The sequence below is a fragment of the Papio anubis genome, chromosome 7 (assembly GCF_008728515.1).
Source record: "Papio anubis isolate 15944 chromosome 7, Panubis1.0, whole genome shotgun sequence".
Classification (NCBI taxonomy): Eukaryota; Metazoa; Chordata; class Mammalia; order Primates; family Cercopithecidae; genus Papio; species Papio anubis.
In genome coordinates this window covers 38,902,721-38,925,065 of record NC_044982.1, presented here as the reverse complement: position 1 = coordinate 38,925,065, position 22,345 = coordinate 38,902,721, and the positions used below count along the sequence as shown (strand labels likewise).

General features: G+C 43.6%; 1 protein-coding gene across 4 annotated transcripts; it reads left to right on the top strand.

Moving 5' to 3' along the window:
- Positions 1–1,809: 1,809 nt before the first annotated feature.
- On the top strand, positions 1,810–21,950 carry RDH12 (retinol dehydrogenase 12). Of its 4 annotated transcripts, none has more exons than XM_017961666.3 (9): positions 1,810–2,395; positions 8,486–8,540; positions 10,070–10,356; positions 12,116–12,234; positions 12,740–12,895; positions 13,692–13,796; positions 14,615–14,824; positions 16,907–17,096; positions 21,246–21,950. In XM_017961666.3, exons 3-9 carry the CDS (start codon positions 10,289–10,291, stop codon positions 21,346–21,348), a joined length of 951 nt encoding a protein of 316 aa, XP_017817155.1. In that variant the 5' UTR covers positions 1,810–2,395; positions 8,486–8,540; positions 10,070–10,288; the 3' UTR covers positions 21,349–21,950. The 4 variants fall into 4 exon arrangements, with proteins under 4 accessions (XP_017817155.1, XP_009210062.1, XP_031524952.1 ...); XM_009211798.4 differs by having other exon boundaries at positions 8,452–8,540; XM_009211797.4 differs by lacking the exon at positions 1,810–2,395 and adding an exon at positions 2,407–3,008 and having other exon boundaries at positions 8,452–8,540.
- The last annotated feature ends 395 nt before the right edge of the window (positions 21,951–22,345 follow it).

The window sequence follows — 22,345 nt, the reverse complement described above, 5'->3', positions numbered from 1 at the left end:
GCACCCATAGGACATTTGTCAAAGGTCATGGGCATCTCCATTCAGAATCCCTTTGTGGTTACCTAAATGTAAACCCAGAAAATTTGAGAAAGGTTTCAGTTAATTTGGAAAGTTTATTTTGCCAAGGGTGAGGGTGCGTACCCAAGATACAGCCTCGGGAGGTCCTGATGACGTGTGCCCAAGGTGGTCAGAGCACAGTTTGGTTTTATACATTCTAGGGAGACATGAGACATCAATCAACATATGTAAAATGAACATCGGTTTTGTTATGCCCAGACCGTTTGTTCCCCAAAGAAGACCACCAGAGTCCAGAGTCAAAGCCAAGCGGCAAGGATCTTTACTACAAGTTCGAACTTGGTCCCTCCATTCCACAGCATACAGGAGGGCCTCGAACAATGCAAGTGCTTGCTTTTTATAGCCCGATGTAAACAGGATATGTAAAGTTACAGGGAACAAGGTAATTCTCTCGGTTACAGCATTACAATTGGTTAACATTATACATTTAGCATTCCTTATCGGAGATCTCCCAGGTGATGTTTTTCTGAAGTTTGAAAGCTGGACTCAGGAAGTTGGGAGATATTTGGGGGGTGTGCCTCATTCCTTTCAGTTTGGTCCGGAAAGGTGGGACAACTCAAAGCAGGGAGGGGGCCTCCAAGTCACAGGTAGGTGAGAGAAAATCAGCTGAATTATTTTGAGTTTCTGTTTAGCCTTTTCAAAGAGGCAATCAGATATGAATTTATCTTAGTGAGCAGAGGGATGACTTTGAATAGAATGGGAAGCATGTTTGCCCTAAACAGTTCCTGGCTTGAATTTTCCCTTTAGTTTGGTGATTTTGGAGCCCAAAATGTTTTCCTTTCACAGTAGCAACTATTAGATTTTTAAAAATCATAATTTCCTATTTACTTTTCTCTTGTAATTAACTTCTTGCTTTACTTTGAAACAGGGTCTCGCTCCATCTCCCAGGCTGGAGTGCAGTGGTGTGATCACAGCTCTCTGCAGTCTCCACCTTCAGAGCTCAAGCTCTCCTCCTGCTTCAGCCTCTCAAGTAGCAGGGCCTGTAGGAGTGCACACCATGCCCAGCTAATTTTTTTTTTTTCATTTTTTTTAGTAGAGATGAGATCTGATTATGTTGCTCTTGGTCTCAAACTCTTTGCCTCAATCAGTCCTCCTGCCTCGGTCTCCCAAAATGCTGGGATTACAGGTGTGAGCCTCTGTGCCCAGCCTTGTTTTATTTTTGTACCTGATATTTATTCATAGTTTTATATTCTTTTTATTAAAAAGAGCTCCCTAGCCTTTCAAAAGGAACTGCCATCTTCCGGTAATGCTCCAAAACGAGGAACACTAGGGGAAAGAGGAGGGACACCAATATATGTTCTCTAGGCCTTTTAGAAAACATGGAGTTGTTCCTTTGGCCACATCCTTGCAAATCTACAAGAAAGGTTATGTTGTAGACATCAAGCCAATGGGAACTGTTCAAAAATGCCCCACACATGTTACCATGGCATTGGGGACTGAAATGGGATGTAAAGTTGAAAAGAAGCTAAGGGATTTTTGAAATTAAATGTTAGGGAATTTTTTTTTTTTTTTTTGAGACGGAGTCTCACTGTGTCTCCCAGGCTGGAGTGCAGTGGCGCGATCTCGGCTCACTGCAAGCTCCGCCCCCCGGGTTCACGCCATTCTCCCGCCTCAGCCTCCCAAGTAGCTGGGACTACAGGCGCCTGCTACCGCGCCCGGCTAGTTTTTTGTATTTTTAGTAGAGACGGGGTTTCACCATGTTAGCCAGGATAGTCTCGATCTCCTGACCTTGTGATCCACCCGCCTCGGCCTTCCAAAGTGCTGGGATTACAGGCTTGAGCCACCGCGCCCGGCCGGGAATTTTTTTTTAAATAAAAGAGGGCCAATAAGCCCAGGCCTTACGCCTGCACTGTGGTGAGGTGCTCAGGATGGCAGGGGCAAAGCTGTGCAAAGCTTCTGCCAACTCAAGGCATTCACTGAATGCCCCACACATGTTACCATGGCAAAACTGGAAGAGCCTATCAACAGTGTTCCCCAGCATGCTGTTGGCATTGTTGGACACAAACAAGTTAAAGGCAAGATTCTTGCTGAGAGAATTAATGATTTATTGAGCATATTAAGCAGTCTAAGAGCCAAGATAGCTTCCTGAAACTGATGTAACCAAGCGAGTTATAGAGAAACGTCACACTCTGAGACGAATTCAGGAGTCCTTTATTAGCTGGCGACCGAGAGACGGCTAGTGCCCAAAATTCTCTCAGCCCCGAAGAAGGGGCTAGATTTTCTTTTATACTTTGGTTCAGAAAGGGGAGGGGGGGAGTCTAGTTAAAACAATCTTACAGAAGTAAAGTAGGCAAAAAGTTAAAAGGATAAATGGTTACAGGTAAGCAAACAGTTCCAGGTGCAGTGGCTTTAAATCTATCACAAGGTGATAGACGCGGGGCTTTGGGTGCTATCAACCGGACACAAATGTGGGGGCTTAGGGTACTATCAACCAGGCGAATTCCTGGGAACTGCGGATATAGCTTGCCACAGTATCTTATCAGTTAATTGCATTCTTGGATGTGCTGGGAGTCAGCTCGCACAAATTAAGTCCTAGAGGAAGAAGGGTGGGCAAGGGGCTGCGAGTGAAGGAGCCAAGAAGCAGTCTGTCTGGCTCTCTTAGTTAAGGGAGAGTCAATTCAGGTCAAAACAAGGTAAGGTATCACAAAACATGTAAAGGAAAAGGATCAGAAAAAGAAGGAAGCAAAAGAGAAAAGTACCTGAGGCGCCAGCCTTCTCCACTTTGTGAAGCTCACTTTGTGAGAACCAATGGAAAGAAGCCTAAGTTGCTGGGACCTGTTCCCTGCGAATTCATAGCATAATAGCTGTAAAAACAAAAAAACAAAAAAACAACAAAAGAAAAGAGCCCCCTAAATCGGATAGACTTCAGGCCCTACAATATCCAGATCTACTTCTGATGATGTTTTATTTCATAAGCTGGGCAGTAAGTCATGGTGAGTATTCTTTAAATGATTCTCTATATTATTTGGTTTACTCCAAACACAAACTAGTAAAACATTTTGTCTAAGAGGCTTTGTTTTCTTTATCTGTCCTAGTCCTGATGTTGGATGCCTATGACTTCACTGATTGCTGTAAGCCCTTGAGTTGGCAGAAGCTTTGCACAGCTTTGCTTCTGCCATCCTAAGCACCTCACCACAGTGCAGGTGTAAGGCCTGGGCTTATCGGCCCTCTTTTATTTAAAAAAATTTTCCAACGTTTAATTGCAAAAGTCCCTTAGCTTCATTTCTACTTTATTTCAGTTCCCAATGCCAGTTTGTTCTTTTTCTAAGTATCTTCTGAAGGAGTGACTCACCATTCACTTCTATTGGAATCCAAATTTTGCAATATTCACAAAGTTGCAAATAATTAAATTAGGATATCTTAGAATCTCATAACCAGGGAGAGATTACTGTAAACTCAACCATATTCACCACTATTTATTGCATATCTGCTTCGTGCAAACCTTGGTTCCATGTGCTGGGGGAACACAAATGTAGACCTTATTTCTGTCCCTGAGCTGGTGAGATAAGAAGTTGCCTAGAGGCCAGGTGCAATGGCTCACGCCTGTAATCCCAGCACTTAGGGAGGTCAGGCAGGCAGATCATGAGGTCAGGAGATCGAGACCATCCTGGCTAACACAGTGAAACCTCGTCTCTACTAAAAATATTTTAAAAATTAGCCGGGTGTGGTGGCGGGTGCCTGTAGTCCCAGCTGCTCTGGAGACTGAGGCAGGAGAATGGCGTGAACCCGGGAGGCAGAGCTTGCAGTGAGCCGAGATCACGCCACAGCACTCTAGCCTGGGCGACAGAGCAAGACTCCGTCTCAAAAAAAAAAAAAAGGAAAAAAGAAGTTGCCTAACTAAGTTATAAGTCAAACCATTGTGACTGCTGTACAGAAAAGGCAAATACAGTGTATGGGAGCAAGAAAAGTGGATGATTGATTAGGATGGGTGAAGCTGCAGAGAGGAGACATTTAAGTTGGACCTTAAACACAATAAAAGATTTCTTCACCTGAAAACAAATTCCATTTATGTTAGAAAGTTTTTTAAAAAGTGAATATGGCAATTTATAACAAATTTTCATTTTGAAATGTTGTGCTTCTTGATTTTCCATGACAGGGAGCGTGTGCATACACATGTGTTTGTGTGTGTGTCTGCATGTGTACTTCCATTACATTTTAATCTGAACATTTTCAAACATGTATAATAGTTTCAAGAATTTTACAGGCTCAGCGTGGTGGCTCACACTTGTAATCTCAGCACTTTGGGAGGCCGAGGCCAGCGTATCACTTGAGGCCAGGAATTCGAGACCAGCCTGGTTAACATGGTGAAACCCCATCTCTACTGAAAATACAAAAAGTAGCCAGGTGCAGTGGTGGGCACCTGTGGGTCCAGCTATTCAGGAGGCTGAGGCAGGAGAATTGCTTGAGCCCGGGAGGCGGAGTTTGCAGCGAGCAGATATCACACCACTGCACGCTCAGCCTTGGTGACAGAGTGAGACTCCATCTCAAAAAAGAAAAAAAAAAAAAAAAGAATTTTACAATAAACATCCATATATCCATTATCCAGATTCTACATTAACATTTTACTATACCAGTTTTATCACATATATAAAACAAATATAGTGAAACACCTGCTTTACTTCCTTCTATCAATCTATTTTATTACTGTACTTCAAAGTAAATTACAGACATCAGTACCCTTCCCCTTTAAAAAATTCAGTATGTATATATATTATTCATTAACTAGAGTTCAATATGTATTTAGCTTTTTTTCCTTTGGATGTAAAATTTATATACAGTGAGCTGCACAAGTCTTCGGTATATATTTGCTGTTTTGACAAAGGCATAGACTCATGTAACCCAAACGCCTGTTGAGAGATAGAACATTTCCATCGTCTCAGAAAGCCACTCAGTGGAGGTGTGTTTTTGAAGTCTATGTGGACGCAGATCCCAGGCATTGTAGACTAATGGAGTGATTAGAGGTAAACAGAATTAAGCTGGGAGAAGGTAAAGTTTCGAAGGACAAAAGGATTAGTAGATGGCCAGCATCCCAGGCCCTGAGAGGATATTAATAACTTGCTGTGGACAGTAAGCAGGTTAGCTTGGCTACAGCTGAGTGAAAGGCATGGGATACTAAGTAAAACGTTACTGTGCTCTAATCCTTTTCAATACTACATACAACAGGGTTATCCTGTAGGCTTACATTCTGGAGGGCAGTGGTTCCCAAATGGGGGTGATTTTGCCCCATAGTGGACAGTTGGCAATGCCTGGAGACATTTTTGATTGTCACAAGGGGATAGTAGTGCTCCAGGCATCTTAATGGGTAAAGGCCAGGGATGCTGCTAAACATCCTCCTTTACACAGAACAGCCACTCACGGGAAAGAATTATCAGGCTCAAAATGTCAATAGACTGGGCATGGTGGTTCCTTCCTGTAATCCCAGCACTTTGAGAGACCAAGGTGGAAGGATCACATGAGCCCAGGAGTTCAAGACCAGCATGGGCATCATAGTGAGACCATGTCTCTCTATATATAATTTTTTAATATCAATAGTGCGTACTGTGAGTTAAGAGTAAGGGTTGCTGATCCATAGGGGGAAAAATCAATGAAAGTTACATACTAGCAGCAAAAATTATTTTTCTTTGAGAAAGACAGTGTGTTTATTTCAGCTTTTAAAATCAAGAAAAAGGAACAATAAGCCATTATTATTGGTTTAAAAATATACAGAAAAAAGTGCTTCCATTTTGGTTTGCTGTTTAGGGTCAGGGCATGGGAAGAGGCAGCAAGTTCCTCATGGCTGGAAATGGAAATAACTGCGGTGCTGTACAAGCTCCTTAGGGAAGTCAGGCAGGGGTTGCAGTAGAAAGATGGAATCTGTCATCTTCCACCTGTCTCATCTGGCTTCCAAAATATGTGATTTGAAAAATAGGGAAGAGGAGAAGGAGGAAAGAAAGAAGAGAAAGAGAGGCTTACAGTTTGCCCTCTCACTCTAGTTTGTAAAAGGCTCCATTCTTAGCAGAGTATCCATGACAGGGATAACCAGGAGACCAGTACAGTATGAGCTGCTAGATGATTTATGACCAAAGGTCAAATCAGCAAGCAGCTTCCCAGCTCTGCTTCATAGCATGTGATCTCCACACATCCCTGCCTCAGTGTCAGCCCTGGGAGGATGGCTGGTCTGGGAACTTGACCTGTGATTCACTCATGGTGAGACTAGAGGAGGATCCTTCTCAAAGGTGTTGTAAGTGATGAGTGCTTTGTCATCACTGAATTTCAGGCCCATTTCTGCACTGGTTCATCTGGTGTTTTCATCTCTTTCTCTCTGTGACTTATATCTATATCTGTCTCAGATTGAAAATCCCTGAAGAGCAGGTATCCTATTGGTCCCTGGCTTTTTTGATGTTGATTACAATGAAGTGGGTGATGATTATGGCTTTGCTTATGTGACAAAGCGTGTTTAAGAATGTCTCAATACCAGTTTGAGAAATAGCTTTATTTGTGATACTGCAGTGATTAATTTAACAAAGATAAACATGTCAGTTGTTGCAAAGTGATATGGTTTTTGAAAGAAATTAAGGCCATTGGGGCAGAGATAAATTGATAAAAGTTTATTGGAAGCCAAATGTGAGAATCTATCCAGTAAGATGCACCAACAAAGTTGGGCATGTTCCAACATCTTTTACAAGTTGAAATGCTTTTATAAGACCGTTTAGGAGAAGGAAGGGGGACTCCTCATATCGGAGTTATCCTTTTCCATTGGAGGGTACAATACAGAGGTTACAATCATTGCCTATGGATGACAGCGTACAGGCTAAAATGTTTTATGCACAAGACAATCAGTAAAAGCAAATCAGCAGAGCTTTATGATTTAGTCCTTTTGAAAAGAACACAAAACAGTGTCCTTTTCAATGTCAGTATTAATCAGTAACCTGATAATTAATCAATACATAGTTTGAGGAACTCGCGACAGAATTTGAGTGACTCACAATAAAATTCTTTACTCAGAGACAGGATGTAAGCCATCAGTCTTAAGACCTTTTCCAAGCAGTTCATTTGGAAGCCTGTGAAATGTATCCTGTAAGTTGTCAGGGTGTTTTTGCTGAAAACATTATTTGTTTTTTCTTTTCTTTTTTTTTTTTAGAGACAAGGTCTTGCTCTGTTGCCCAGGCTGGAGTGTAGTGGCATGATCATGGCTCACTGCAGCCTCAACCTTCTGGGCTCAAGTGATCCTTCTGCCTCAGCCTCCCAAGTAGCTGGGACCACAGTCTGTGCCACCAGGCCAGCTAATTTTCAGTTTTCTTTTTTGTAGAGATGGTGATCTCACTATGTTGCCCAGGCTGGTCTTGAACTTCTGGTCTCACATGATCCTCCTGCCTCGGTCTCCCAAGTGTAGGAATTACAGATGTAAGCCACAGTGCCCAACCAAAATGTAATGTTTATTTACGTAAATTATTTATTTATTCTGTTTCTTAATTATTTATTCTTTTTATACAGCTGTATACTATCTATTATGTGGCTTTACTATTGATGGACATTTAGGAGGTTTCCAAACTTTTGCTATTATATACAATGCTATAATAGTAACCTTATAAATACATGGTAGTAGAATGTTTAGGTGAATGAGTGCATGCACAGCTTTACTAGACATTACAATACTTCTCTCTATGGAGACTGTAACAATGGACTCTCCCACGAGCAATGCATCCGCATTATTTCTTCACATGCTTGCCAGTAGATCATACTACAATCTTTTTGACCTTTGGCAACCTGAAAAGTGAAAAGTGGCTCCCAGTGTAATTTTAATTTGCATCTCTCATATGAGCGAGGGTGAAGAGACACTTGTATTTCCTTTTTTGTAAACTGCTCTTTCAATTGGGTTGTTATTCCTTTTCTTATTGAGTTGTAGGAGTTCTTTATCTACTAAACCAATTAGTCTCTTGTCTTCAAAGCCTGTTATCAATATTTCCCCCCAGTTTCTCATTTATCTTACCTTGTGTATGATGGTTTCTGTCATGCTCATTTTTTAAATTTTAGTTTTTGATTTCCTGTCTTACTAGAAAGGTCTTACTACCCTAAAAATGTGTCCAGTGGTTCTTCTTAATACTTCAGTGGTTTCATTTTTCATATTTATGTCTTTGAGCTATTAGAATTTTGGAAGGATCAAGTTTGCTTTTTCCCAACTGGATACCTAGGTGCTACTAAATCCCCATGTGTATTTGGGTCTATTTCTTGCCTTTCCATTCTGTTCTATTGATGTGTCTGTCTATTCACGTACCTGGACTTAATAGTATGGTTTAACATTTTGGTACAACTTATCAATGATCTGATGGTGGTCTTTAGATGATAATATTTAACATTTTATTTTAGCAAAGTGTTTGTGTATTTTTGTAATTCTAGATGCCTCATGGTGCTTCTAATATCTTCTCTCCAGAGGACTGCATGCTGTTCTTAAGGACTCTCTGCTTCCTGGACAAGCTAAAGATAAGGTGAGTATCATCTTCATAAATGCAAGGATCTTAGATTTGAGTCCAGAAGTGTCTGCTGGGAATGATCTGATCACTCCTTGTTCTGTTGGTCAGGTCCATGGGTTTCCCCAGGGGCAGAAACTGTGTCTTCCTAGTATGTTGCACAATTCCTGGTGCAGAGAAACACTCAGTAAGTGTGTGTTGAGGATGAATTGACGGATAAGGACATGAACACCTGCCTGCCATAGAAGTCTTCTTTCATGCATGGGTATTCCTGAAGGCTCCTCTGGCTTCACAGGAAGGGAAAGAACTGGGAAATTATTCCTGGGGTCCTGTCCCAGCTCTTTGCCTATTCTCCTGTCCAAGAGAGGAACATAGAGCGAGGAAGGGCAATGAATCCCATTTACCCTCCTCCCATCTCACACACATCCAGAGGCATGATCCTAGCTCACTTCAACCTTGACCTCTGAGCTCAAGTGATCCTCCTTACTCACTCTCCCAAGTAGCTAGGATTACAGGCAATCACCACCACGCCCAGCTAATTTTTTGTAGAGACAGGGTCTCACCATGTTGCCTAAGCTGGGGCTTGAACTCCTGGCCTCAAGTGATCCCCCTACCTTGAGCTCTCTACCAGCATTTTCTTGTATTTCCCCTCATCAATAGCATTCAACTGAAACATCACCCACGTTCATCATCGTTCCCTTTTCTACACCATGGCCTTGAGTAAAGCAAGGGAGATAGGAATCAGAACAGCTAAGTATAACTGCTGACTCTTATACACTGTTTAGCATATGCTAGTTTCATTTTCCACCAATGTAATAATTGAACACTTAAAACAAGTGGGGAGATACATATATATATCATATGTGGTTTTATATATATGTAAACTATATATATATAAACTATATATATGTAAACTATATATATGTATAATCATGCCCATTGTAGAAGTGAGAAAACTGAGTTAACAGAGAGGTTTAGTAACTTGCCCAGGGCCATGGAGCTTTTAAATAGATTCAGCGCTAGAGTCCATGCACTTAAACACCACACCCTTTCCTTGTAATATGCATGTGTGTGTGTTAACTTCATTGAAGTATACTATAAATTGCAGAAAACTGCACAAGTCGAAAGCATATGACTCAGCAGATTTTCACAAAGTGAGCACACCTGTCTACTATCACCCGGATGAAGTAACAGAACACTCTCAACCCTCCAGGGGTTCCAGTCATCTCCCTCCCAGTCACTGCCCCCTCCTCCCTAAGGTTAATCGCTCTTCTGACTTCTCTCGCCATTCTTCTGGGAGTTTCCTTCCTGTCCTATTTTAATCCACCGGTATTTTAAGCATCATGGGGTTTGTGGCTAAAGTTAGAAATATTCTATATAGTCCATCATACAGTAGGGGTGGCAGTGGTTGGGAGAACACATTTCCTAGAGAAGAGAAACAATTGAGGATGGGGGATTTAGGGGGTACTTGCTTTAGTTTCCCCACATTCTCTTTGCCAGTAAACCTAAGTAAGCTTCTAACCTTGCCTCCGTCCCCTCCCCGCCAGGACTACATCTCCCAGCAGGCTGTGCTCTGACAGCTCTCGGATTTAAATAGGATTCTGGGCTCTGCTCAGAGTCAGGCTGCTGCTGAGCACCCAGGACGGAGAGGAGCAGAGAAGCAGCAGAAGCAGCCAAGAGCTGGAGCCAGATCAGGAGCCTGAGCCAGAGCTGGGGTTGAAGCTGGAGCAGCAGCAAAAGCAACAGCAGCTACAGAAGTTGGAAGGATGCTGGTCACCTTGGGACTGCTCACCTCTTTCTTCTCGTTCCTGTATGTGGTAGCTCCATCCATCAGGTTTGTCTTAATTCAGCAACTCAAATAATCGTTTACAAAGACCTGCACTGGAAGCCGGTTCTCAGCTGCTGAAAGAAGAGAAAGGGAAGGAGGCTGACGGAGAGAAAGTCAGAGCAGGAAAAGCAGAAAGGAAGGGGGTGCTGTGGCTACCATGGTGGAAAACCAGAAGGAAGCATCTGCAGCTGGGTAGAGGTGGGGCTGAGTTCTGGCCCCACCTGAGCTCTGGGGAGAGTTCTACTGCCAGCGGAAGGCTGCGTGGATGACTCTGTCAAGTAGCTCAACAGACACCTTAGGTGGGAGTCCTTGCTTTTTCATTTTATTTCTTTGGGTGTCTCTGAAGAATTCAGAGACTCTGTCCCTATTCAAGGTGGCCCTGCTGGCTTGTCATGCTGTTAAGTACCAGGTAGTTTGGGAAAGAAACGAACTCTCTTCCCTTTAAGACTACCCTCAATTAATGTTTTGGGATGACTCTTTTGCTGTGGGATTTCTAGAGGTGTCAAATAAATGTGCGTTCTAAGTGGATAATTTTTAAATTTCTTCTTTTTTATTTTTGCTCTGTCACCCCAGGGTGGAGTGCATTGGTGTGATCATAGCTCACTGCAGCCTTGAACTCTTGGGCTCAAGCAATCCTCCTGCCTCAGCCTCCAAGTAGCTGGGAATATAGGCATGTGCCACTACACCCAGCTACTTTTTAAATTTTTTGTGGAGATGGGGGTCTCACTATGTTGCCCAGGCTGCTCTCAAACTCCTGGGCTCAAGCGACCCTCCCCCACGTTGGCCTCCCAAGATGTTGGGATTACAGGCATGAGCCACTGGGCTCAGCCTAAAAAATTTCTGATGATAAAGGAGGTTAAATGGACCTACCAAGGACAGTGTTATTCTAGGTTCTCCATAGAGATCTGGGTTCAAGTCCCACTTCTGCCACCAGTATGTGACATGAACCTCTCTGAGCCTCAGTTTTCTCTACTGTAATGTGGAAATAATACTGGAGAAGTTGAGAGGATTAAAATAAATTACATATGGAAAGTGCCTAGCCTAGTAATTGGCAGTCAGATGTTGTGCAGGAAATGTTAGTTCTGCTCCTCTGTATTCTGTTTTGGGACCTGTGAAGTCAATTTCGTGTAAAAGAGTGCTCTCTGCCCAGAGATCTGAAAAAAGGAGATTTTATTTCTGTTTGCCATTGGCCAGAATGAAATCTCTAATACAATGGCTGAAAGCCTTGGAAATGCCCCACTCCCTAAAACTGGAGAGGCAGCCTAAGATCAGTACCCGTGTATGCCATCCCCCAGAGTGCTAAGAGCAGTACCTGTGTGTCACCCACCACAGAGTGCTATTCATCAGTTACTCATGATAACGGTTACTGAATATTGACTCCGCTAATGTTTATCATGCGTATGTTTTGAATGTAGGTTAGAGGGGAAAGCTTTCCTCTGGAACCTCTAGAGATAAGAGCTAGATGTATTTATTATCTAATAGGGAAAATCTCCATTGGCCCTGACTAGAGCGTTTACTCTGTTTTCTAATATGATTATTTGTGGCTTCTGGGCAAGTGACCTTCCCACCTGCACTGCTGAACAGGCGACTACCTTGCCCCATGGAAAAATGTTGTGCCATGAAGATTAGCTTTTATGAGTCTCCTGACTGCAACTTAAAGATATCCTTCTTTGAGACTGGATAGCTTATTTATTTATTTTTTAACGTATCTTAGTGTGAGCTAGTGAAGGATGGTACGTGACGCTCTTGTTTCCCTTGCCGATAGGAAGTTCTTTGCTGGTGGAGTGTGTAGAACAAATGTGCAGCTTCCCGGGAAGGTAGTGGTGATCACTGGCGCCAACACAGGCATTGGCAAGGAGACGGCTAGAGAGCTTGCTAGCCGAGGTAAGTGTTTCCCCTTTAGTCTCCAAAGGGCCATGCCTCCCACCCTTCTTTCCACTGGGGCCTCTGTCCATATTTCTTTATGTTTCCTCCTAGGCTTGGGGGCTCTGACTAGAAATTCAAGAAACCTAGGATTCAAGTCCAACTGTGACACCAACTTACACTGTGGCCTTCAATAAACTGCTTCTTCCCTACTCCTTCTCTATTAAATAAAATAAGGAAAACAATGATGTCTGTGTATAGCCAAGTCAGTTATTCTAAAAGGAGATACTAAGCGACATTAAATATCAGAATGTAAAACCTGGGAACCAGGTTCCCAGCCCGGGATTAAACTGACAGCAAGAAGACTGAATTACTCTGAAAAGCCCAAAGTGGCAATACGGCCACTCTACCATTGAGGGAGGGCTGGGAGAATGAATGCTCTGTCCACCGGTCCCAAGCTCACTTACTGTACCTCTTTTATAGCCTAGGATATGAACATACTGCTCTCTTTTTGTCTTGGACCCAGGAGCCCGAGTCTATATTGCCTGCAGAGATGTACTGAAGGGGGAGTCTGCTGCCAGTGAAATCCGAGTGGATACAAAGAACTCCCAGGTGCTGGTGCGGAAATTGGACCTATCAGACACCAAATCTATCCGAGCCTTTGCTGAGGCCTTTCTGGCAGGTGAGGTCCTGATGGGTAACTAGAAAAGCAGGAAATCGGGTATGGGAGTGGCTGCTCCATCCTGGACCATCTATGGTCTTTATATCAGAACCATGATCCACGCCACTAGACAGGTTCTGCCACATGAACCAGCAGGACAGGGAATTGGCAAGAGCATGGTGGGTAGACAGACTGGGCAGGATCTTTATCGTCTTTTTGCCTCAGCAGTGGGAATGTTGGAGGTGTCAGTTCCCTGTCTGGGCTTGCACCTTGGCATCAAGGTGTGGCCACAATGCCACTCTCTTCTTTCATCCTGAGAATCAACCTTCTGTGGCCATAGGCATGAGATGAAGTTGTGCTGCTGGCAAGTTCTTCTGGATCTTGGAAAATGACCAACTTCTACCAAGGACTATGAAATCCATGAGGGACATCCTGGGACCATGTCTGGCTTGTGTTACCACTGGATTCCTAGTGCCCAGCAGAGTGCACCTGGTCCAGAGTCGGTAGTTAGTACACATTTGCTGAATAAATGAATGAACAATGTCCAGGAAGATATGAGTAACTAAAATTACTCATTAGAAACCCAGTGACAATGCTTATTGGATGTCACTGAGATAGATCCAAATGAAGGATAGTTATTGACTGCTGAGGCAATACCTTGTTTTAAAAGGAAGGGGCAGAGCAAGTGACTCCTATCAAAATCTTACCCCAACAAAGACAACTAATGAACAAAGGGAAGGGGCAATTATGCAGGTCTGTGACAGGCAGCCAGGGGATTCCTTGCTAACCACAGGATCTCCTTGGTTGTGCCCTATAGAGGAAAAGCAGCTCCATATCCTGATCAACAATGCGGGAGTAATGATGTGTCCATATTCCAAGACAGCTGATGGCTTTGAAACCCACCTGGGAGTCAACCACCTGGGTAAGTATCTTTGGGTGACTAAAAAATGAGGTACACCCACTATCTTTTCTTTAGGAAGATGACCCTGTGTAAATGTGGAGAATGTCCAGGGGCCTTCATAGAGCCTAGGAATTCCAATAGACTGGACCCATTGGCTTGTTGTTCGCTGTACCTCTCCTGACCAGTCTAAAAAAGTGAGATCCTCCTACCCATACCATTAAGAAGCCCCAAATTTCAGGAAATACCAGGGAGAAGAATGTCATTCTTGGATGGGGCAGTGGCAGTACAAGACTTGCCAGGCAGGGCCAGGCCTGTGGGTATGCAGGAATCTGGGCTTGGCTGGAGGGGTCACATCTACATGAGGGCCAACCAAGCCATAGGTTGGTCCATGGAGGTAGGCAATCCTTGAGAACTTGAGGTACAAGGCAGGCTGGGGTTCAGCGTTCAAGGCGAAGACTTTAGGGAGGAGAGCATGGAACGTGTTTTCTGATCCTAAGCAGATGTTATCTTCCCTGACTATTCTATCCCTCTGTCTATACACAAGTGTACCTGGGTCCCTAGTTATGCGATCATGGACAGAGTGGGAGTAGGAAGCCAGCAGGTGGGTCAAGGGCAGAGGTACAAAGTAATATAGATTAAGTATGATTGCCTTACTTGTAGTCCAGCTTTGGCTCTTGCTTTGAGGAATCCACAAACTCAGACCAAATTGACCATTAGAGTTACTCATGGCGTCAAAATTGGTTCACACCCAGAAGATAGTGAGCTAACACTGAAGTCCTCTCGGCTCCCACATGCTGAGCCTGAGCTGCCGTTCCACCTTCAACTGGCTCTCCTCACAGGCCACTTCCTCCTCACCTACCTGCTCCTGGAGCGGCTAAAGGTGTCTGCCCCTGCACGGGTGGTTAACGTGTCCTCGGTGGTTCACCACATTGGCAAGATTCGCTTCCACGACCTCCAGAGCGAGAAGCGCTACAGCAGGGGTTTTGCCTATTGCCACAGCAAGCTGGCCAATATACTTTTTACTCGTGAGCTGGCGAAGAGGCTCCAAGGTAAGTCTGGAGAAAGGATCAGGTTTAAAATAGCAAAAACGGTCCTCAGACCAGATTAGAGGTCCACAAAAACTTGGGAAGTCAGGCTGTCAAACATGCACGTGTCAGTAATAGCTCTGTGCACTAAGGAGAATGAGGTTATGAATGAAGTAAAAACAGAGTGCTTGCCCTCAGGGAGCTTAAAATCAAACAGGGGTTAAGAACCTCATAAAGTTACCTTGTATTTATGTCGTATCTTATCTCTGATCTCATTTGATTTTCACAATAGCTTTTTGCAACAGGCAGAGGCTTTTTGTTTGTTTTGTTTTGTTTTGAGACTTGAGTTTCGCTCTTATTTCCCAGGCTGGAGTGCAGTAGTGCGATCTTGGCACACCGCGACCTCTGCCTCCTGGGTTCGAGTGATTCTCCTGCATCAGCCTCTTGAGTAAGCTGGGATTACAGGCATGCAATACCACACCTGGCCAATTTTGTATTTTTAGTAGAGACGAGCTTTCACCGTGTTGTCCAGCCTCTTGAGTAAGCTGGGATTACAGGCACGCAATACCATGCCTGTCTAATTTTGTATTTTTAGTAGAGATGAGCTTTCACCGTGTTGTCCAGGTTGGTCTCAAACTCCTGATCTCAGGTGATCTGGTGGCAGAGGCCTTTTGTAACAGGTTTATAGAGCAGAACTGAGGTCCAAGGAAATGGCCAGCTAAAGAGTATATGGCAGGTGAGGGCGTCAGAACTGAAATGTGGGTGCTCGGCTTTAAACCTAGGGTGCTTCCTTCTGGGTGCCATTTGCTGAGGTCCACATGGTGATCTGAGCTACAGAGCTGCCACTGCCTGGACTCAGGGAGTTAGCGCTGGATTTCAGACCCCTGGGTCCAAGCTCTTGCTCTACCACATGCTATAGCCCCATGTGGATGTGGATGTGGATGTGCCCCTTTAACCTCCGCTGACTTCATCTTCTCAGCTGTAAAATCAGGTCAGGCCGGTTCTTACTCCTTAATGATTCTGTGCCCCTCTGGAGCATTGGGTGAGCTGCTGGCTCTGACATCTGCGGATCTAGGGGATCATTTGTTACAGTGAATAAACCAGAGTTTGGGAACAATGATCTTTACTTCCAGAATGCCTATAGAACAAGAAGACGGTAATCATAAAAATAAACAATAACAATTACAATAATAATTGAGAGGTTTATGTGTGCCATGCACTACACATCTTAACTTAATACTTCCAACTTTCCTGTGAGGTGGGTGCTATTATTTTCCCCCACTCTAAATACAAAAAGACAGGCACTGACGGATTAAGAAATTTGCCCAAGGAAGATTCCTAGCTGAGTCAGTATTCAAATGCAGACAGTCCATTCCATGTTTTTAACTTTACATCAGAGTTCAGATCTTGGCCCTGTACCCTGCCAGGTATAACCTTAGGCAATTTACTTAAACTTTCTGTGACTTAGTTTTCTTTGCTGTAAATGGGCATCATAATATTGTGAAATGTTCTATTTCACACGCCTCTTTAAGAATTAAATGAAATAATACATTTAAAGCATGTTGTATAGCCCTGGCACATAATTAGTACTGAAAAATAGTGATGGCACCAGGGATATCTTGGGGGGGTGTTAACCCCCATAATCTGCATCACCATCCCTCAACCTATACCTCATAAAATGTGCTTGGCAGGCAAATGCAGCTCAAAATAAAGTCCTATCCACCACTTTCCAATCAGACTGCTACCCCTAAATTCCTCCTGTAGAAATGATAAAGATACCACTGTCAATAATTGATACTTCTCACTACATGTTGTCATGTTTATTACTAGTACTAAAGCCACAGTATAAAAATAACATTGAAATAGAAGGATCTTGAACCAGGCACTCCTATTGGAACATAGAAGGCTGAGAAGGCTGTAGATCTTTCTGAAAGAGATCAATTCATTCCTGTTCAAATTCCACCTGGCCAGGAGTGGTACCTGCTGAATCCTGGGGTTATGTTTCCTGAGTCCCTCTTTCTCACTTGTGTATTTTGCTGCAGGAGATAAGCTGTTTTCCTGGGCTCAGAGTGTGTCCCTGATCTAATTGTGCCCTCTTTGTCCTAGGCACCGGGGTCACCACCTACGCAGTGCACCCAGGTGTTGTCCGCTCAGAGCTGGTCCGGCACTCCTCCCTGCTCTGCCTGCTCTGGCGGCTCTTCTCCCCCTTTGTCAAGACGGCGCGGGAGGGGGCGCAGACCAGCCTGCATTGCGCCCTGGCTGAGGGCCTGGAGCCCCTGAGTGGCAAGTACTTCAGGTGTGTGAAGGCAGTGGGGTTCTCTCCACCACCTGTGCGCATGGGTGGTGTAGGACTCACTGGGCTGTGCATCCTGAGCAGCTAAGTTTGTTCCTGATTATGCAATCCAGGTTTGGGTTAGGCCTGCAAACAGAATGCTGTTGCTTTGTTAAGGAAACTTACATTACAAACTTATGTGTTGGGAAGAGTTGCTTTTCTGGCTCTATTTTATACCTGTGTGCCACTTTTCCATGTAAACTTTGCAGCTTTCTGAAAGCTTTTAAAGAAGACTGTTGCTGTTGGTTATGCCATGGAGAGAATGTTAGCAGGCCCTCTGGATCCTTTTTCTCCTTCTTTAAGCTTTTGGCTCACTTGATTCATGAATTTTTTAATACCAATTAGCGCAAAGTGCTGGGGGAATGTCCTCTCTCTTCGGTGTGAACTCTGTCCCTCAATGCTGCCAAGATTGGCACTATCTGTTGAAATATAGACGTAGAAATTTTAGTGCTGAATCTTATCATGAACTCAATGAGCAACTAGAGTCTGGGAATAAAGGGAAGCCCAGGGTGAAATCTCTTTCCGATTCCATGACAGAATCCAGCCCTGTCTGCTCTGTTGTCCCTCTTTGTTCAAGGCTTTTCATCAGTGCAGTATTTATTCTGTGAAGCATTGGAAATAATCTTAGTGTCTGATGAGAGGGGAATGGATAAGTGATAATAGCTAATGTTGCTTGAGTTTTTATAATGTGTTTGGTACTCAGTTCTGAGTGTGTAATGTGTATTAATTAATCATCACAACCCTGCGAGGCAGGTAACATTACCCCAAGTTTTCACATGAAACTGAGGCACAAGATAATTAAGAAACGTGCTTAAGGTCATATAGCTTGTAAGTGGTAGATCTGGGATTTACACCCTGGCAATCTGGCTGTAGAGCTGTGCCATTCAATGTGGTAGCCACTAGCCACATGTTGCTACTGAGCACTGGAAATATGGCTAGTCCAGATTGAGATGCAGTATAATACCAGATTTTTGAAGACATACAGGTTGAGCATCCCAAATCTGAAAATTCGGAGTCTGGAATATTTCAGTAAGCATTTCCTTTGAGTTGTATGTTGGTGCTAAAAATGTTTTGGATTTCAGAGTATTTCAGGTTTTAGATTTTTGGGGTTTGAGATGCTCAGCTGGTAAGTACAATGCAAATATTTCATAATTCAAATAAATGTAAAATCCTAAATACTTCTGATCCAAGCATTTTTCTTTTTTTTTTTTGAGATGGATTTTCACTCTTGTCACCCAGGCTGGAGGGCAATGACATGATCTTGGCTTACTGCAACTTCTGCCTCACGGGTTCAAGCAATTCTCCTGCCTCAGCCTCCTGAGTAGCTGGGATTACAGGTGCCCACCACCATGTGGGCTAATTTTTGTATTTTTAGTCAAGATAGGGTTTCACCATGTTGGCCAGGCTGGTCTTGAACTCCTGACCTCAGGTGATGCACCTGCCTTGGCCTCCTAAAGTGCTGGGATTACAGGTGTGAGCCACCGTGCCTAGCCCCAAGCATTTCTTATAAGGGATGCTCAACCTATAGTATAAAAAAGAAGTGTAAATTATCTCATTTTACATTTTTAAATGAGATAAAAGATATCTCAATTTTTATATTGATTGCATGCTAAAATGATTTTGCTATTTTGGGGTTAAATAAAGTGTTTATTTAAAACTCAATAAATTAATGTATAATTAAAGGTTACTAAATAAATTTCACCAATTTCTTTTTACATTTTAAATATAGCTGCTAGAAAATTCAAAATGACATATGTGGCTCACATTTGCGTTTCTCATCATATTTCTTTTTTTTTGAGACACAGTCTGACTCTGTTGCCCAGGTTAGAGTGCAATGGCATGATCTTGACTCACAGCAACATCCACCTCCTGGGTTCGAGGGATCCTCCTGCCTCAGCCTCCCAAGTAGCTGAGATTACAGGTGTACGCCACCACACCCAGCTAGTTTTTGTATTTCTAGTCAATATGGAATTTTGCCATGTTGACCAGGCTGGTCTCGAACTCCTGACCTCAAGTGATCCGCCCACCTCAGCCTCCCAAAGTGCTGGGATTACAGGCGTGAGCCACTGCGCCCGGCCTTGCCATCATGTTTCTATTGGACAGTTGCTACTCTAGAGTCTGAGTGTTTAACATTGCTGCCTTAAATATGTGATAAAATACACAGTCATTAAGTATCATATTTTTATATAATACGTAATTAATAGAAAAATGTTAGTGATATAATGTTGTAAGGAAAAAAACTGGAATACAAAACTATATGATTATTTATACATAGAGAACAGTCTGGAGGGACACCCAGCCACTGGGCAGTGGTGGTTACTTCCAGGGAGTTTTAGGGAGAGCCAAGCAGAGTGTGAAAGATGATTTTTATCTTTTTATGCTAGGTGTTTTTTTAATTATTTAAACATTTTGCCAGGTGCAGTGGCTCATGCATGTAATCCCAGCACTTTGGGAGGCTGAGGTAGGTGGATCACTTGAGGTCAGGAGTTAGAGACCAGCCTGGCCAACATGGTGAAACCCCATCTCTACTAAACATACAAAAAATTAGCTGGTCGTGGTGGTGTATGCCTGTAATCCCAGCCACTCAGGAGGCTGAGGCAGGAGAATCACTTGAACCTGGGAGGCAGAGGCTGCAGTAAGCTGAGCTCGCTCTACTGCACTCCAGCCTGGGCAACAGAATGAGACTCTGTCTCAAAAAAAAAAAAAAAAATTTTAAGGCTGGGTGCGGCAGCTCACGCCTGTAGTCCCAGTAGTTTGGGAGGCCAAGGAAGGAGGATTGCTTGAGCTCAGGAATTCCACACCAGCCTGGGCAACAAAGTGAGACCCCCATCTCTATTAAAAATCAAAAAATTAGCCCAGCATTGTGGTGCATGCCTGTAGTCGCAGCTACTCGGGAGGCTGAGGTTGGAGGATGGCTTGAGCCTGGGAGGTCAGGGCTGCAGTGAAGAGTGATAGTACCACTGGACTCCAGCCTGGGTGACAAAGTGAGACCCTATCTCAAAAAAAAAAAAAAAAAAAATCCTCCTCAAACTAGACACAGTATGATCCCGGTTTTATGTGAGACAGAGAGAGAGAGAGACTACATCTCTATTTATATCCAAACAAAGAAAAAAGACTGTACAGAAAGCAACTGAATGAGAGACTTTTCTTTTTTTTGACAGAGTTTTGCTCTTGTTGCCCAGGCTGAAGTGCAGTGGCATGATCTCCGCTCACTGCAACCTCTGCCTCCTGGGTGCAAGCCATTCTCCTGCTTCAGCCTCCTGAGTAGCTGGGATTACAGGCACCCACCATCACACACAGCTAATTGTTTTTTGCATCTTTAGTAGAGGCAGGGTTTCGCCATATTGGCCGGGCTGGTCTTGAACTCCTGACCTCAGGTGATCGGCCCACCTCAACCTCCCAAAGTACCGGGATTACAGGTGTGAGCCACTGTGCCCAGCCATGATAGGCTTTTCTTCTTTTATCAGCACTGCATGTTCCAACTGTTTTACAGGGCTTTTATAATTAGAAAAAAGGAGCATTAAAAACAAACAAACAAACAAAACATGATGAGAACTGTGTTCTCTTCCCACCCCCTATCCCTCTGGTCCTCGGGCCCCCTGCTCATTCCAAAGCAAATCTGGAGGGCTTGGTCTGGGGTTCATGATGCAAGTGGGCCTGTCAACAGAATTCAAGGGGCCTGTGAACTTGGATGGGAAAATAACTTCATCTTTAGTTTAACTTTCTTCAATTATGAATGTAGGCACTGAACTGTAGTAGCAGTAGTGATACCTGTGACTTTGTCAATAGAATTATAAATATTTTCATATCACATTGCAGTTGTTGCAGGTATCCTAGAATGTCACTTCTGCTCGCCACTACTTTGAAATCTTTTGATAATTAGACCTGATACTAGATCTTGTTATAGAATACATTAATAAATAAGCCTGTGTATTACTATATCACAAATTTGTTTTTAACATATTCTTAGAGTGCATTTTATATAATTAGTTTCTTTGAGTCTGGCATATATTGTATTTTATACATTTAGAAACATTCTGAGAAAGGGACCATAAAGATTTCCAGACTGCTAATTCTCATTCCTGGAATTTACTGTCTTCCTCTGCCCTCCAGTGACTGCAAGAGGACCTGGGTGTCTCCAAGGGCCCGAAATAACAAAACAGCTGAGCGCCTATGGAATGTCAGCTGTGAGCTTCTAGGAATCCGGTGGGAGTAGCTAGTGGAAGAGCCGCAGCTTTATCAGGCCCAATCTATGCTATAATGAATGGGGACCAAGGAGAAGGCCAACCCTAAAGGATTGTCCTCTTGGCTGGCTGGTGCTGCGAATCCTGCCTGCTCTGATCCTCTTGACCCTTCTGGGAATGTTTGCACTCTTCACACTCTTGTGAGACTGGCTTATGGCATGAGATGTGGATACCTACAGAGCATTCTTCTCTAAGACCTGGAGAGTCAGCAACCCTCTGGGGGCAGCAGGACTGGGTAGATCTCCAGCTGGGCATGTGGATGGCAGAAGAGCCTGAGAAATTGGGTCAATTCCTTCATCAGCACCAGATGCTCAGCTGAGGCAAGAAGAGCATCATCACTGCCTATTTCCAGGGGCTATACACTCCAACTTTTGGTTGACCTCTTTCTTTTTAAAACTATTTGCCACCACCCTGGAGTCTGGACCAATGCACAAAGATCCTGGCTAACCCTGGTTAAGTAGATTCCTTCCTCTCACCTGGACCTTCCCATTTCAATCATGCAGATGGTTTCTTTTTGTAAAGTGTTCCCTTTACCTTTCAAATTTTAGAGAAAATAAAGACTGCATTCATCTTATTGTCTTATTTATTTTCTCAGGGCAGCAAGGAAGAGAAATGGAACAAAGCAGGGAAACCAGCCTGCTAGTTTAGTGAGTAGAATTTCACCCTACCCAGCCACCCATACCTTCTTAGACTATGGCATCTGGGGGCAAAATAAGATGGTCCAGTTGAGTCGTTTGTCAATTTTCTTCCAGCGGTAACATTTTATTATCTAAAAGAGAAGAATGTCTTCAATTATAGATATGCTGAGCTCCACCACAGATTAAGGCCAGATGTAGGACTTCATTTGATCCACAGATACAGGAAAACCAAGCCTTGATAATCTCTTGTCCTAAATTCATAGCTTCTCCCACTTCCGGTCTCTCTGCTGTCCTTTGCTGTGGCCTAGGTGACCTGCTTCTTGCCTCAAGG

Coding starts and splice junctions, on each gene's coding strand:
- RDH12 (XM_017961666.3), top strand. CDS start 10,289: ATGCTGGTCACCTTGGGACTGCTCACCTCTTTCTTCTCGTTCCTGTAT. Junction 12,896..13,691: donor TGCTGAGGCCTTTCTGGCAG/GTGAGGTCCTGA, acceptor TGTGCCCTATAG/AGGAAAAGCAGCTCCATATC. Junction 17,097..21,245: donor CTGAGTGGCAAGTACTTCAG/GTGTGTGAAGGC, acceptor TCTGCCCTCCAG/TGACTGCAAGAGGACCTGGG.